This window comes from Choristoneura fumiferana, chromosome 12 (assembly GCF_025370935.1).
Source record: "Choristoneura fumiferana chromosome 12, NRCan_CFum_1, whole genome shotgun sequence".
NCBI lineage: Eukaryota > Metazoa > Arthropoda > Insecta > Lepidoptera > Tortricidae > Choristoneura > Choristoneura fumiferana.
Genome location: NC_133483.1, coordinates 12,649,219 through 12,664,499, shown reverse-complemented (window position 1 = coordinate 12,664,499; position 15,281 = coordinate 12,649,219). Strand labels below are relative to the sequence as shown.

Here is a 15,281-nt window from a genome sequence, read left to right as displayed (position 1 = left end):
CATTAAATGGTTGTTTTGAGATCTTGCCGCAAATCAGGGAGTTACATTCAGAAATATTTGTATCAATTTTTACGAAGTGTGTGTGTTTTGTATGTTTATCCATCTTTCACGTCGAATCGTAGCGAGGGATCGACGTTTTTTGGCATAGAGATTTTGGATAGTTTATGGGCCAGAGACTGTGATATATCAACATCTCCATTTCTTTATTTTAATAATATATTATTAGTTTTTTTGACCTGGAGGCTTTTACACACTCTGAAAGATTGGTAAATAATTAATTTAATTAGTTTTACTTGACATTTAGACTATATACATCTCTGATTATTTAGATTAGGAATTTTATTATTAACATAGGGACTTTATACATCCCTTGCTGTATAATAATTTTATTATAACTCAGGGACTTTAACATCCCTTGTTATGTTTAAGGCTGTGATATTAGTTAAGCTTAATGGATTTTAAACTTTTATATTTTTAGTTTTTAAATTCTAGTCACAGCTCGCGACGTCGAAGTTCCCAAGACGATCCATAGAGCTTATGGGAACGGAAGCTACCATGCCTCGGTAGCTCTGCTTCAGAGCATGACATGTGCGTGTGAGCTAACTTTGGGGCGGAGACGTGAACTTGCTTCGAAATCCAAAAGCTTAATGTACTTGACTGAATGTATATCAGACCCAAATTATGTTATTATTTTAAAATTTATGACGGTGGAAGCATCTACAATTACTAATTCAAGTAAATATAAGTAGAGAAGTTTTTTTTAATATTGTTTCGAGGTTACAGAAATATCGAAGTTTATTTTTGGTTCGAACTCAATTCGTACTCGTGTGCAAGCGTAATTTGTTTCAACAAGGTAATATTTATTAAAGCTCTACGTTTATAGCCACCGGGAACAAACTGGATATAAGTAAATACATAACCATATCCATTAAATTGGTTGTTTGAGATCTTGCCGCAAATCAGGAGTTACATTCAGAAATATTTGTATCAATTTTACGAAAGTGTGTGTGTTTGTATGTTTATCCATCTTTCACGTCGAATTTTGCATAGATCGACGACGATAGAGATTTTTGGAATAGGAGATTGATATAGGCTACTTTTTATCACCGGAAAAATGCACAGTTCCCGAGGGAATAGCGCGCGATAACCGAATTCCACGCTGGCGAAGCCGCGGGCAAAAGCTAGTTAAGTACATAATTATTTTAAATATAAGTATTTCATAAGATATTATTCTGTCACTGAAATGCGTGCTTTAGATGGATGTTATTTTGTTTTATTTACTTATTACCTACGCCAATCCAATATGGTTGTTTGTTCTTATACTTCTCAATTCAAAAAGCTAAATATCTTCGTTAACTCGCACTGGATGACATTTATTTGTAAAACAAAAATAACCTTATTCATTAATATTCATGTGAAATGTACCTACCTTCGATGACATGAAATAATCATAAACGCATTTTGCAAATCAGCTATGCCTGGGCTGTCTGGGCTTTAGCTAATATCAAGAGCATGCTGCAAAATCAATGCATTTTAAATGTTGTTTTAACGAAATGCCTTTGAAAAAACTTGGAAAAAGTAATAGAAGTGCAAGTGGGCAAATTGATTGGTTTAATGCAAAAGTGTTTTAAACGACTTTTCTTTGAGATAAGACAGTAAAATTGTTCAAAAAGCTATTCTACTAAAACGGAAAATGAAGAAACAAGAAGATTGAAATGAGACGATCCATTCAAATCGTTCCACATCAGTGCCTTTATAGTACATACATTGTGCATAAGGGGCGTAAGAAGGGGTTTACTAACGAGAGTCTGTTAGAAGCCCGATGCCGGAGGCGGAGGGCTTTTAAAGAGTCGAGTTTGTAATCCCCTTACGGCCCGTGATACATACAATGATTTTCATCACATTGCGAGGAAAAAATGCAAAAAATTAAATTATTTTGTGTCCACACACTTCACAGCTCGGCAAAAGAAAGGCGCTAAAACAAGTGAATAATATAATGGCTACCCGCCAATACAAGGGGCTACTACAAAAAACAAAAATCGAAGTACGTATCGTACCGTCCCTCTCACTCTCGTATTAAATAATACTTAAATAGAACTTCGATTTTCGAATATCGTAGTAGCCACCCTGATTGTCACTTTTTTCGAGTCGTCAACCATAGATAATGCTAAGAACTGTGTTTAGTTTAGAATTCAGATGGTCTTACGGCTAGATTGTTCCAACGTGCTAAAGAAATATTTACTAAAATTGTTGCACAACAATTTTATATAAATTTAAAATATAGAAATAACGAAGTTTCATGAAGCGTGACAAATTTATATGGGGTAAAATGGGGTTATAGCTAAGTTTTAAAGATGTAAATAAAACGTTGGCTGACTTGCAACCTCTTTAGTCTGAAATGACGTACCTTTACTAATTCATAGTTCCCGCGGGAACAATTGAGGCCATTGTCCTTTAGTATAACATCATTGACGAGCAAGTGTGATGAAAAAATATTTTCACAGTTCCAAATTCAAGTTTTTTGATTCCTCGTTTAAATCGCTACGTGTTTTCTGTCGTGTATAGCTGCAGCTTTAAATAAAAAGTCGTTTAAAACACCGTAAAAAGGCCAAACCGCTTCACCGCGCTTCCACCCTCGCCAATGCCCCCCGCCCACCTCCCGCTGCTCACATGTGTGCCACCACTCATCAGCTCAAATTTTATTTACCCACGCCGCGCTGGTCACACGAATGTTGTTATTTGTTATCTCTAATTAGGTACCTACAATTCAGATTTAGTAAAGCACAGGTGATAAAATCGCCATTAAATTCACATACCTACTTAATTTTATCATTATCACCCTTTGATAGCTAACTACTGGGTAGCTCTACTAGCATTTCAGTCGCTATCATTTTTCTGTCACTTACTGAAGAAATCAGCAGTAGCTACGCAACACTTACGCAATAGCGTAGTTAACGAAATTAAATGCACCTTGTATCGTTTTATAAAAACCTTCCGCACGGCACGGTGTAGTAGCTTATTTCTTTATTTGCTACAGTGTACTGATAGCGGTTGAAACGCTAGTATAACTATGTTGATCTGCTGCGCTATGGATATTCGGCAGTAAGTCTGATTTTGCCAAAAAATCAAATTAGACTTACTGCTGATATCCTTTAGTCAGATTTTGCTAAAAATAAAAATCATACTTACTTCCGATATCGATTTCGCGGCAGAGATTAGATGGCTTTGGTTTCAAATCATATAAGTGTAGATGTTGGAACAAGTAACAACTTCGCAACGCCCGTCAGTGCATGGTCCATCGTGTCGATGTTGTTGGTCGATGTTGTCAATGATTCGAGCGTGTGGCTACATGGTGTGTCGGTTTCCCTGTTTCCCTGTGCGCGGTGGCGCGGCGCGGTAGCTCAGCGGAGGCGTTGCGTAGATTCAGCTCGGGGGACCTGCAGTCGGAGTGTGATGAGGGCGAGGTGGACCCTTACACCGGCCGCCCGGCTACCACCAGCCAGCCCAAACCGCAGAATCAGAGACCGGTATCCCAGGGTAAGCATTTTAACCTATCTTATTTTATTAACAGGAGATCCGAATAAACTTCAACCCGTAAGGATTTCTTGTGCATTTACCTCCCACTTTCACACTTACCTAATCCAATGTTTTGAATTAATTGGATGATTTGGTTAGCTTTAATGTGCTTTGGAATCTCCTGGAATGAGATATCCGTTACTAAAACTATAAGCTAGTCCCACTAATATGACATATATTAATCATTACAAAGATGGGGAAGCACGCAATGTTATAAGTAACATTAGTTTGTAAAGATCGTTTGCTATGATCTCATATCTATCTAGATCTGATGGATCTCAGTCTAGATCTGATGGTTGAATCTTACGTTTAAAAATCCTCTCGTTGAAGCAAGGTTTTAATCTGAGGTTTTAATGGATAAAAGTTTTACTATCGGACGTGTCATGAAACGTAAACATTGCGAGCCGCCAAATTATAAACTTTAAATTGAATTTCGTTATAAAATTAGCTCTTGTCTTATTCTGCCCTTCATAATACGTGACTTGACCCCGAAGAGAGATTTGATCCCACTTGAAGGAAAAGTCGAAAGAATTCTTAGTTATCTGATGTTTCTTATGTACGAGTAATTCAACTAGTAAAAAGACCAGTACGGAGACCCCTTAAGAATGTAGGTAAGGTAATAAAATAAAAACAAATGTTAAGATTGGTTTTTTGGAATCTTTTTGTATTTTTTATTTCAATTCCAAATTTTTACTTTTACGGTCATCCCGTAAAACCTAAATTGAAAATACAAACTGAAATATAGATGCACATCCACCAGTGGATCATCAGTGGTGTAGCGGTATAGCACGCGGTACGGATTACCGAGGACCTGGGTTCGATTCCCAGTGATGGTCTTATTTTTCTGTTTTTTCTGTGCATCTATATTACAGTTTGTATTTTCAATTTAAAACAAATGTTTGTAATGTAATGATATTCAAAGTTGACACAAAAGTGTCATAATATATTTTTCACTTCTCATGCTCTAAAAGTAGGTCAATATAGCCTTACGAGGCGGGAGTAAAAAAAAAAAAGTGAGTACTTTAGTTCCTAGGGAGTAAAAGTAATTATTTTTTTAATTTATTTTGAGGGACTTAGATAAACTCAAACAGCCAGTACTTGCTTTGTTTTTGGCATAAAATAAGATTGTGTTTGGACCGTTTTCATGACGAAAATGTTACGTTCTTAGTCTACGTGGTCTTAGTTCTATGCTTTTTCCGCACAGAAGGTGGCGCCATTTTATTCATTCCAGTTTGTATATGGACCATTTCGCCGATGCGACTTTGTTATATGTGTCTGGTTGGAAAAAAATACCTACCGCGAAAACTTTGAAATTTTTGTAGAGCGTAAATCATAAACGATTAAAATAAATCTGGGGGCACGGTAGTGCCCCCGCCAAGTCGAGCAAAACAAAAACAAAGGCACGGCCGTACCATACTTTTCTCGAAGCCATTCAGGCTATTTTTAATTGATTATTCTCACAATGTCGTCAAGTGATAGTGAAAGTTATGATGTCGAGCAAAGAGCAAAAGACATAATTGATAGTCTTTTGCCGCCGAAATCTAGAAAGATTTATATAAAAACCTATGAAAGTTTTATGGACTGGAGGAATAAGAAACGCATTAATTCCTTCACAGAAAGCGTTTTCTCGCAATCGAAGTGTAAAATAGAGTTCTCACCTCGAGACTAAAAGTTAATATAAACCCTCGGATAAATAGACAACTACTAGGCTAACCACCTCGGGTATATATTGGCTTATTTTAGTCCCTCGATAAAAATATACTTGTGCTCTACTAGGTGCTTAAGTCTGAGAGACCTGTTTGGTGTAGGTAAATTTTATCCTCGCGATAAATTAATACTTAATTAACTAGTCTGGTAGACCACCGTACTCATTTATTTTATTAAACAATAAGTAAATTATGAAGATTATTGAATTCCGAAAAATGTCTTTCTAAGGTGCACCTCTACGAGTATAGGTAATATTTAAGACAACGTCTGCCAAATTTCAAGTCTCCATTATATTATTTCCATTGGTATTGTCCATTACATTACTGTTATTTTTGCTATTTAGTGTACCTAGTATACAGTCGTAAAATAAATAATTTTCGCCCCGCTAAGACATAGCTTTGTTCTGAAGGACTTTTATACAATTTGTCAGCTTCCGATTGTGCACTATTTCTCTCCTATTTGAAAATGAAGACAACGTGCGAAACGGCTCCGGAAAACTAAATTGGCAGGCTCTTTACTTTGTTAAGCTGTCTTGGCTCTTTGTCGATATAATATACAAAATCAACTCTCTCTCTCTCTCTCTCCTTGTAAACCTGATTTCAGAAACTAGATTATGTTATGTCATTTTCTCTCTCTGCACGCTATGGATGGTATCTTCGTAAAAAGAGCTTTATTGTAATAATTAAATTAACATACAAATATTCTACTCACATGTTCTAATTATGTATCATTAAATGTAATTAAAGAAAGAAAAGAAATACATTTATTCACAACAACAATAGACAACACTACACAAGACACAACAATATTATTAAGTACGATTGTATAGATAGGTAGTAAGATAGTAAAAAGTTAAGTTAGTAAAGTTAATTAATATAATCAACGGCGCTGATTTGCTTCCGTTCTACGGCGCGGCGGTGTGGCTTACAACAATAGATAGCTGTTTGCAAAGTAGCATTTCTACGTCGAAACCATAGGAAACTTCCTAGCCATTAGGTTGATTATGTAAATGCTTTCAAAGCTTCAAACGATTATGTTTAATAACTATTATAGAAGCTGTTTATCTTACTAATATTATAAATGGGAAAAGGCGCGAGAATTGTGTGTGCATGCATCCTGCTAAAACTTTTAACTTGTCGTTAAATGTAACAAACTTATTTAATTGCAAGTTCTGGTATGTAGGTACATTTCAAACATAAATTATCTATCTATCATACGACTTAATTGTAATCGTTTTCTCAAAAGACTTTAATGTTTAGAAGCAGATCTTCGAGAATGTGCCAAAGTAAACCTCCTTTTTGGAATAAATGTAACTAGGCACTTATAAGATCGGCAAACCATTCTCTTTTTAGGGTTCCGTGGTCAACCAGGAACCCTTATAGATTCACCATGTCTGTCCGTCTGTCTGTCTGTCTGTCTGTCCGCGGCTATGCTCAGAGACCGTTAGAGCTGTAGTTTGGGATGAATATACATATCAATAATTGAATATCATACAAATAATTATTACAAGTAGATGTACAATTTGCGAAGTAGATACTAAAGAACAATCGAGAGACCCGGGTCCAAATTATTGTATACAAATGCATATCGAGGTATTGACAAGTTATTTTTGTAGCTACCGGCGGTAGCGTTAGCAGCACAGGCAGCGGTGGAAGCGGCGCGGGCTCCGGCGCCGGGTCCGTTGGCCCGCCCCCCGCGCCCAGCGCCGGCGGCGACCTGTCGCTTAATCTGCGAGGCGGCTCGCGCGGCACCTCGGCGCCCTCGTCGCCGGCCAAGTCACGCGAGTCGCTGTTACAGCGAGTGCAGTCGCTCACGGGCGCCGCGCGAGACCAGGGCGCAAACTTGCTAGGTAATAACACTTTACTCAATCATTATATCAGCTGGAAGATGTCTACTGCTGGATATAGTCATTCCTCAAGTGTCTTCAATCTTGATCTCATGTATGTTGACTTATTTCCATTTATGGTGATAATGGTACTTACAGTATTTCAAATAACAATGTTCCATTTCGATATGTTAGTAAAAAGCTTCATAAAAAATGTTCACCATCATCATATCAACCGTATGACGTCCCCTGTTGGACATAGGCCTCCAATTCATTCCAGTTCAATAAAAATTAAAATTCACTGTAACATTCAAAATTACGTAAATTGTCACACAATAACTTAAATAATCGTAAAATTTTTGACAGAAAGACTTAAAATAGTTCAATACTGTAGAGGCCGGGAAGTAGGGGGTTGCCGGCCAAGCTAATATAGACCGGCAACCCCACGTTCCGGCCGAGGCTTGTATAATGCTTTTCTCAAACATGACAAGAAATAAAATAAAAAAAAACAAGAAATCAAGCATGGCGGGACGAAACAAAAGACGGTCGCATTGCCGGCCAGCGGCCTGCAAAGTTGTATGAAATCTCTTTGCAGGCCGCTAGAGTGACCGCGGGCAGGCAGCGCGATACTTTTCGGCCTATTATTTGTAACACAACGTCAATATTTCATGTCATGTTTGAGAAAAAGTCACTTTTGCTGCATTAGGAAACGTCGAGCAAATCTTTGAGCCAGCATTTTTCCGCGAACCGGCAACGCCCTCCGTTTCCCTTCAATGTCACAATTGTCTTTTAAATTTTACCTATGATTTCAATTCAACAAAATTAGGTATGTTTGGTAAGTAGTTAAAAAAAACCTATCTCACAAACATATTAAATTAATCTTATTAGCAGCCCATTCAAGGTTTTGCTTGAAAGGACTGAGGAGAATTGCTTGCAATATATCATTGAAACTGTACCCTTTTATCTTAACTGTCTATTTACGGTCGGAAACTCTACCCTTTCAATTTAAGTATAAAAGCCATTCCTGAAAACTTACTCCAAATTGCTATTGGGTAGGTATTTATTTTATAAAGTTTTTTTTGTATAGAATCAATAATGCTTAAAAGATTTATAAGTACTTAAGTACAACTTGTAATCAAAATGCCATACCTGCTTGAATAAAAGGGTCTACTATAGGTATCTCTTGCACAGAGTACGTAAATTCAGGGAGTCAAATATTGATGGTAGGCATTAATTAACAGTATCTACTTATCCTCTAGTTCCTGGATCACAATACGGGGTAATCTAAACATTAATTTCTACCTCAATGTATGGATTGCGTTTATACAGAGAAAGTTAAGGTACTGAACAATGTGGACATAAATACAAATTCATGTTGCCTTTTTATAACATAATTCATCTTCCTCTGTAGCATTATTTTTCTTCTATAGTTTACTTCATCGATGTGCAGCAGCGTAGCAACTAACACACGGAGGACTACCCTTCGGATCTGATTTAATATTAATTGGCGATTCTATCGTTAACTAGTTTGAGGTTAACCTCAATTACACGGGAGATGGGTGGCCGGCTAGTCACCTGCCACCTTCACATTAAATATAGGCGCTTCGGTTATCTGGAAGATATCCTCAAAAGCTATTCATTGTTTACACGTGACCTTTGGATGAAAAATTTAGTAAGTATTCTGTTGTGTTGAATTTAATTATCCCATGATATTTATTTCTCTTTTTCTACCCTCGTCGTACACCGTGTGACAGAAAGGAGTGGTGAAAACGATTGTGAATCCAAGTGTGTTATACAAAAAGTCCTCTGATCTATCTACGATATTTCTGAATTTGTCGGTAGTGTAAAAAAACTACCTCTAAAGTTTGAACCGGTTAGGTAGCGCGTCAACCATCCGAGTGACAAACAAACAATCGGTTGTGCACTCACTCGTCAAAGTGATAGAGCGGTGGTGGTATAGAACTTTATGTGATGCGATTATGTCTTTTACGTGGAAAGAATAGAACAAGAATAAGGACACATGAAGCGTTGTCAAAATACCACAAAATATACATATCTCACAAAATATTTATCGATTTTTAGTATACAACTACAGCTACATTGTTGGACTTGTTCTTCCTCACAGGAAGCGTGACGTCAGTAGCGTCGGTGGGTCGCGGCTACAACCGCGACCGCTGCGTAACGCTGCTGGTGGTAGACGATCAGAACACCGACTGGTCCAAGTACTTCCGCGGCCGGAGGCTGCCCGGCGAGTGGGATATTCGTGTCGAGCAAGCAGAATTCAGAGTGAGTGTCGTCAACATACCTACTTAACTAAATAAAGGATTGTAGATACCTAGTCGACAACTAGTCAAAAATTCTTCATTATAATGATCCTTTCAAAGTTTTTAGGGTTCCGGAGCCAAAATAGCAAAAACGGAACCCTTATAGTTTCGCCATGTCTGTCTGTCTGTCCGTCCGCGGCTTTGCTCAGGGACTATCAATGCTAGAAAGCTGTAATTTTGCACGGATATATAGGTAAACTATGCCGACAAAATAGTATAATTAAAAATTAAAAAAAAAATTTTTTAGGGTACCTCCCATAGACGTAAAGTGGGGTGATTTTTTTTTCTCATCCAACCCTATAGTGTGGGGTATTGTTGGATAGGTCTTTTAAAACCATTAGGGGTTTGCTAAGACGATTTTTCGATTCAGTGATGTGTTTGCGAAATATTCAACTTTAAAGTGCAAATTTTCATTAAAATCGAGCGTCCCCCCCTCTAAAATCTAAACCGGTGGGTGAAAAAATTTGAAAAAATTCAGGATGGTAGTAAGTATATCAAACTTTCAAGGAAAACTATAGCGGCCAAGTTTGCTTGAGAATTATTAGTAGTTTGAGTAAATAGCAGCCTAAGGTATAAAATATACCTAAACTTGGAAGATTCCGTATAAAATACGAAATCCTTAGAAAAATATTACTTATTTTTTCGTAATGGCTACGGAACCCTATTTTGGGCGTGTCCGACACGCTCTTGGCCGGTTTTTTCATTTCGTTATGGGTTGTTGTTATTGTAATACAGAATTACCCACAAATAATAGTGTTAAAACTGTTAAACTCTGTGAAAGTTATTATTCGATGAAAAAGCAATTCACACTAAAAAATACAAAGTAAAACGGCGACAACTTCCATCAGAGCGAGAACAAATTGGAATCAATTATTTATTCAGATTAGCAGAGTACGTGCAAAGCAAACTACTTCAATATTCACGGGCGAACCGCGCTCATGCCTAGCTTTCAGTATTTTGCTCTTTGTCCCAGTACACTTATTAACCAGCGTTAAAATCACATTAACCGACATAATAACTCAGAATGACGTTTAATTTTGTGTAAATCAAATTACGTCCACTCACGCAAAAAGCGGCCAAGATCGTGTCGGACACGCCCAAAATAGGGTTCCGTAGAAATAACAAAAAAGTCGAGTAATATTTTTCTAAGGATTTCGTATTTTATACGGAATCTTCCAAGTTTAGGTATATTTTATACCTTAGGCTGCTATTTACTCTTAAACTACTAATAATTCTCAAGCAAACTTAGCCATTATAGTTTTCCTTCAAAGTTGGATATACTTACTACCATCCTAAATTTTTTCAAATTTTTCCACCCACTGGTTTAGATTTTAGAGGGGGAGGGGGGACGCTCGATTTTCATGAAAATTTGCACTTTAAAGTTGAATATTTCGCAAACATATCACTGAATCGAAAAACTTTCTTAGCAAACCCCTAATGGTTTTAAGAGACCTATCCAACGATACCCCTTACTATAGGATTGGATGAGAACAAAAAATACACCACACTTTTATGAGCAGGTAAATTTAATTTTCATCTCCCTTTCTACGGCTTGGATCTATTTTCAGCAATGGTAGTTAATAAAACATGCTTGGACAGTAAATAAATAAAAAACAAGGTAGTTTTGTAGGACGGTTAAAATTTATTAATAATTTGTGGGTAGTTTTGTTTTGTTTGATAAAATATATGTGGATACTTGGGAAGTTACAGTGACAAATCGGTGGTTGTGGTTTGTTAGTCTAACAACTGGTAGCATGGTAATCATCATCCCTATATACGTCCACTGCTGGCACAGGCCTCCTCTCAGAACAGAGGGGGGTAAGTTCCCACGCGTCAGTGTGGTGATAGATGGTTTTGTGTGATTTGTGTGTGTTCTTACAGTGTGGATGTGGAGGAACTGCATGAACACGCATATTTTGCATAAGCTTAGCTATCGTAAGGTCGCGGGTGAGCAAGGAAATTCTTTAAGTTCCACTATTTTTATTTTGTACATATGTAGTCTGTTATATTACTAGTCTACGAATTTTGTACACAGGAACTCACCGTAACGGCCAACTCCGATGGCGCTAACGTGTCAATGGCGGTGTACCGCGGCGGTACGAAGGTTACAAGATGCTTTAAGTAAGTCCAAATATATCTTTTGTTAATTAAGTCTTATGCAAAATATGCATGAATACATGGTGTTCCAGCTGTCCACTAATTCTGTGATGAAGCAGTGCCTCGAAGAAATTGATAATCAAAGCGTTTTAACGTGGATTGATAATTGTCTCGTTTAGGTCTGCCTCGTGTCTTATGTTATCCGAATAACAGAAATGTCGGTCTGAAATAGTAGTTGGCATTATTAGTATGAGAAATCAGATGACGAAATTTTAATATTTCCTATAAAATAGTACTTACGGTCAGCCAAATAAGAGTTCTATTATTTTTTTAAACAACTCCTATGAGTATAACATATAAAGAAGCACTGTTAGAAGAACAGAAGTTGTTGATCAGCAAAATATTATCCGTGCTACCTTCATCAAAAACTTAGACAGTTGTTGGAATAGGTTGGGCTAGGTAGGTAGGTTAGCTATAGGTATTTCATACGAAAAATAACAAAAAGCCTAAAAAGGCTAAGGATGGGCAAAATATTAAATTTTCTGGTTAGATTTTCTAATCAGGAATTCAGATTCGGCTTTCCTTAATGCATGCTTTTCAAAAATGTTCCGTTGGAGGCACACACGTTTCATATATTTTCTGATTTAAATCGAACCTCTGCTTTGGACGTGTTTATTTTTTTTGTCGTAGTTAAGGCCATTTGTGTCACAGTTCGTATCAATCTTATTAAATTAATAACAATTTAATCATATTCACCACTATCATCGTTATACCTGTGTTTCTTCTGCAATAGGCCGGAATTCGTGCTTGTGAGGCAGAATGTCCGCGACGCTGGCACAGACAACCGCGCGCTGCTGCTCGGGCTCAAGTTTGGAGGAGTACCCTCCATCAACAGCCTTAACTCCATCTACCACTTCCAGGTAAGTTCATCAATTAACTTCTACCCAATACTATTATCTATACTTACTTAATTATTATAAAGAGGTAATAATACTCGTATAAGGAGGTAAAGTTTGTGAGTTTGTGAGGTTGTAGGGGGTAATCTCTGGATGTACTGAACCGATTTAGATGAAATTCGGTATACAGATATTTTGAGTCCCGGGGAAGGAAAGGACGCAGGATATTTTTTATCCATAGCATTGCAATATTGCATAGTTTCCGCGGGATAGCGATAAACGAAATCTACGCGGAAGGAGTCGCTGGCAACAGCTTTGCTGGTACTACATATATATATTAATAACAAAAAATGGAACCCACTACAAAACCCTTGACAATATTTTTCTAGGTAAGTAGGTACGTACTAGCTCGAAGTCGGTGACTCAGCACGAGCCAGCAGGAGTGGGACAATTCACAATAGTCGTCTACCTCACCTACATACTATGTGTTTCAATCCCTCCTGCTGGGTCGCGCTGAGTCACCGACTTCGAGCTAGTACGTAGCTACTTACCTAGAAAAATATTTTCTAGGGTTTTGTAGTAGTGTCCATTTTTTGTTATTTTTTTTGGAGTCGGTTTTACTTTTTTGTTAAAAATTTCTTTATTTCTCACTTTTTAGTGATTCGTAGCCAAAGAACATCTCATCAACAATTCCATTAAGTCCAAACACGACTTAGATTACGTTTGTTTTATAACAGAGTTCCGTTGCCTACCTTCTGGCTTCAGTGATCGTTGTGCATTAACTAAAGCTTCTTCTTAGTCGCTGTATCGGATCTTAATACAGTATATTAATCATGATAATTTAATGTTAACCCGTGAAATAATTGTTATTGATAGTAAAAACAATAACTCACTATATTGATATATTGCGTGGTTCACATGTGGTTATCGAGTTTCGTACTAACTTTGTAAAGCGTCTAATATCCTGATGTTTGTTTTCTACAACAATTTAAACGGCATTTCTTGAATCAATAGTGTCTAACACGACTGGGATAAAGGTATTGGAAAAGTTTGTTTAATTATGGTCGTCGTAGTTACTTTTGCTGCTGTTTAGGCATTTGATCCATGACGCAAAAGTATTTATACATTTACTACCTACCTTTGTTTGTCATTAATTGTAAAACGCAACGCCAACAAACACAAACACAACAAACCGAATCACAGAGTTTGTTTATGGCATCGATGAAATAGGAGCAACAAAGTAGGTACCTAAGTAAGGTAGGTAAGTTAAACCAGCTACTTTACTACTACTTTAGGTAGGTAGGTATATTCAGTGGGTCAGTAGTATATTTTCGTGCAAATCCATCCAGCAACAGAATCCACATAAATCAACTTATGTAAACAGACGCAAATGTCACCAACAGGTTTTGTTTTAGTTCATGAGTATACGCCCATGCGATACCCGCAAAGTAACGCCTGATTCACTTTATTGTTGGTCATTACATTATGGTTCAACCTCTCTTTTGTCACCAGGATCGTCCATGGGTCTTCGGTCATCTCCTGCAACTGCAAAGACGTCTGGGACGGGAGAATTTCCCATTGATTGAGCAGACCTACTACCATAACCACACCGACATGGTGAGTTCTAGCATACTTATAAACTTATTTCGTATAGTATGTTACCTATCCATTCACACATATATCTACTTCATAGAGGTAGAAAGGATCAAATATGCACAAGGGTGTTTCAAATGGCTCTAAAAGGTATGCAAAATAAATTAAGAGGGCTATGCCTTTTAAGTTCTGTCGTTTGCAAAACTCCCGTAATTATTAAAAAAAAACTAGTATCATATTTGAATTTAGAATTCGAAAACAAAAGAATGACTTGAGATCGGCCGAACCGTTTTAGTACCTACAGCGAGCGTCGGTTCCAGGTTGAGAAGTCAGTTGTGCACATAGAAATTTCGAAGGAAAATTTACTTGCGATAATTTTTTTAAACTTTAAAAGGCGTCTTCAGTGCTTTGAAGAGCTGACTACGGTTTTTAATAATAAAGCACCATGCATCCGGACTGTGGAACGCTGGTATTTAGAATTTTTACGTGGTTGCTCTAGTCTTAGTGAAGGAAAGAAGGCCGACCAAAAAAACAGCCGTAACCCAGGAGAACATTGATGCTGTACGGCAACTGATCGTCGAAGATCGCCATGCGACATACCGTGAGATAGAAGCTTCATTAAGCATTTCAGGGACCAGTGTTCAAAATATTTTGCATGATCACTTAGGCGTAAAAAAAATGATCTCACGCTGGATACCACATTTACTGAGTGAAGACCAAAAAATGGCTCGCGTTAGATGGTGTCGTAAAACTCTGCGGCAATTCAACCGAGGAGACTCTAAACACGTTTATGACATTATCAGTGGTGACGAATTTTGGATATATGCCTACGATCCGGATTCTAAACAGCAGTCGACTGTTTGGGTGTTCCAAGATGAGCCAAAACCGACCAAAGTAAAACGCTCACGGAGCACTTCGAAAAAAACCTTTGTAGCGAAAAATGGCCACGTTGCCACCATCGTGCTCGAAGACCTTAAAACAGTTAATGCTGACTGGTAAACCACTGTTTGTTTACCTAAAGTTATCGGCGAGTTCCGAAAAAATAACCCAAGACGACGTATAGTACTGCACCACGATAATGCGAGCTCGCACACTGCCCGGCAGACAAGGTACCTACTAGGAGGTCTCAACCTTATCCAATGTAATTCAACAGTTATATTTTATCAATAAAAGCATTATTATTATTAAAACGTGGAAAATCTGGAACACCCGCCGTACAGCCCAGACTTAAGCCCTAATGATTTCTTCACTTATCCAAAAATC

At 37.5% G+C, this 15,281-nt stretch overlaps 1 protein-coding gene across 1 annotated transcript in view; it reads left to right on the top strand.

The window, feature by feature from the left end:
• Positions 1-15,281, top strand: part of Syn (synapsin) — a 100,572-nt gene that overhangs the window by 16,564 nt on the left and 68,727 nt on the right. The window contains exons 3-8 of the mRNA XM_074095792.1: positions 3,401-3,537; positions 6,899-7,132; positions 9,234-9,394; positions 11,468-11,553; positions 12,323-12,449; positions 13,938-14,042. Coding sequence (XP_073951893.1) covers positions 3,401-3,537; positions 6,899-7,132; positions 9,234-9,394; positions 11,468-11,553; positions 12,323-12,449; positions 13,938-14,042 — 850 coding nt within the window. The remainder of the gene's footprint in view (positions 1-3,400; positions 3,538-6,898; positions 7,133-9,233; positions 9,395-11,467; positions 11,554-12,322; positions 12,450-13,937; positions 14,043-15,281) is intronic.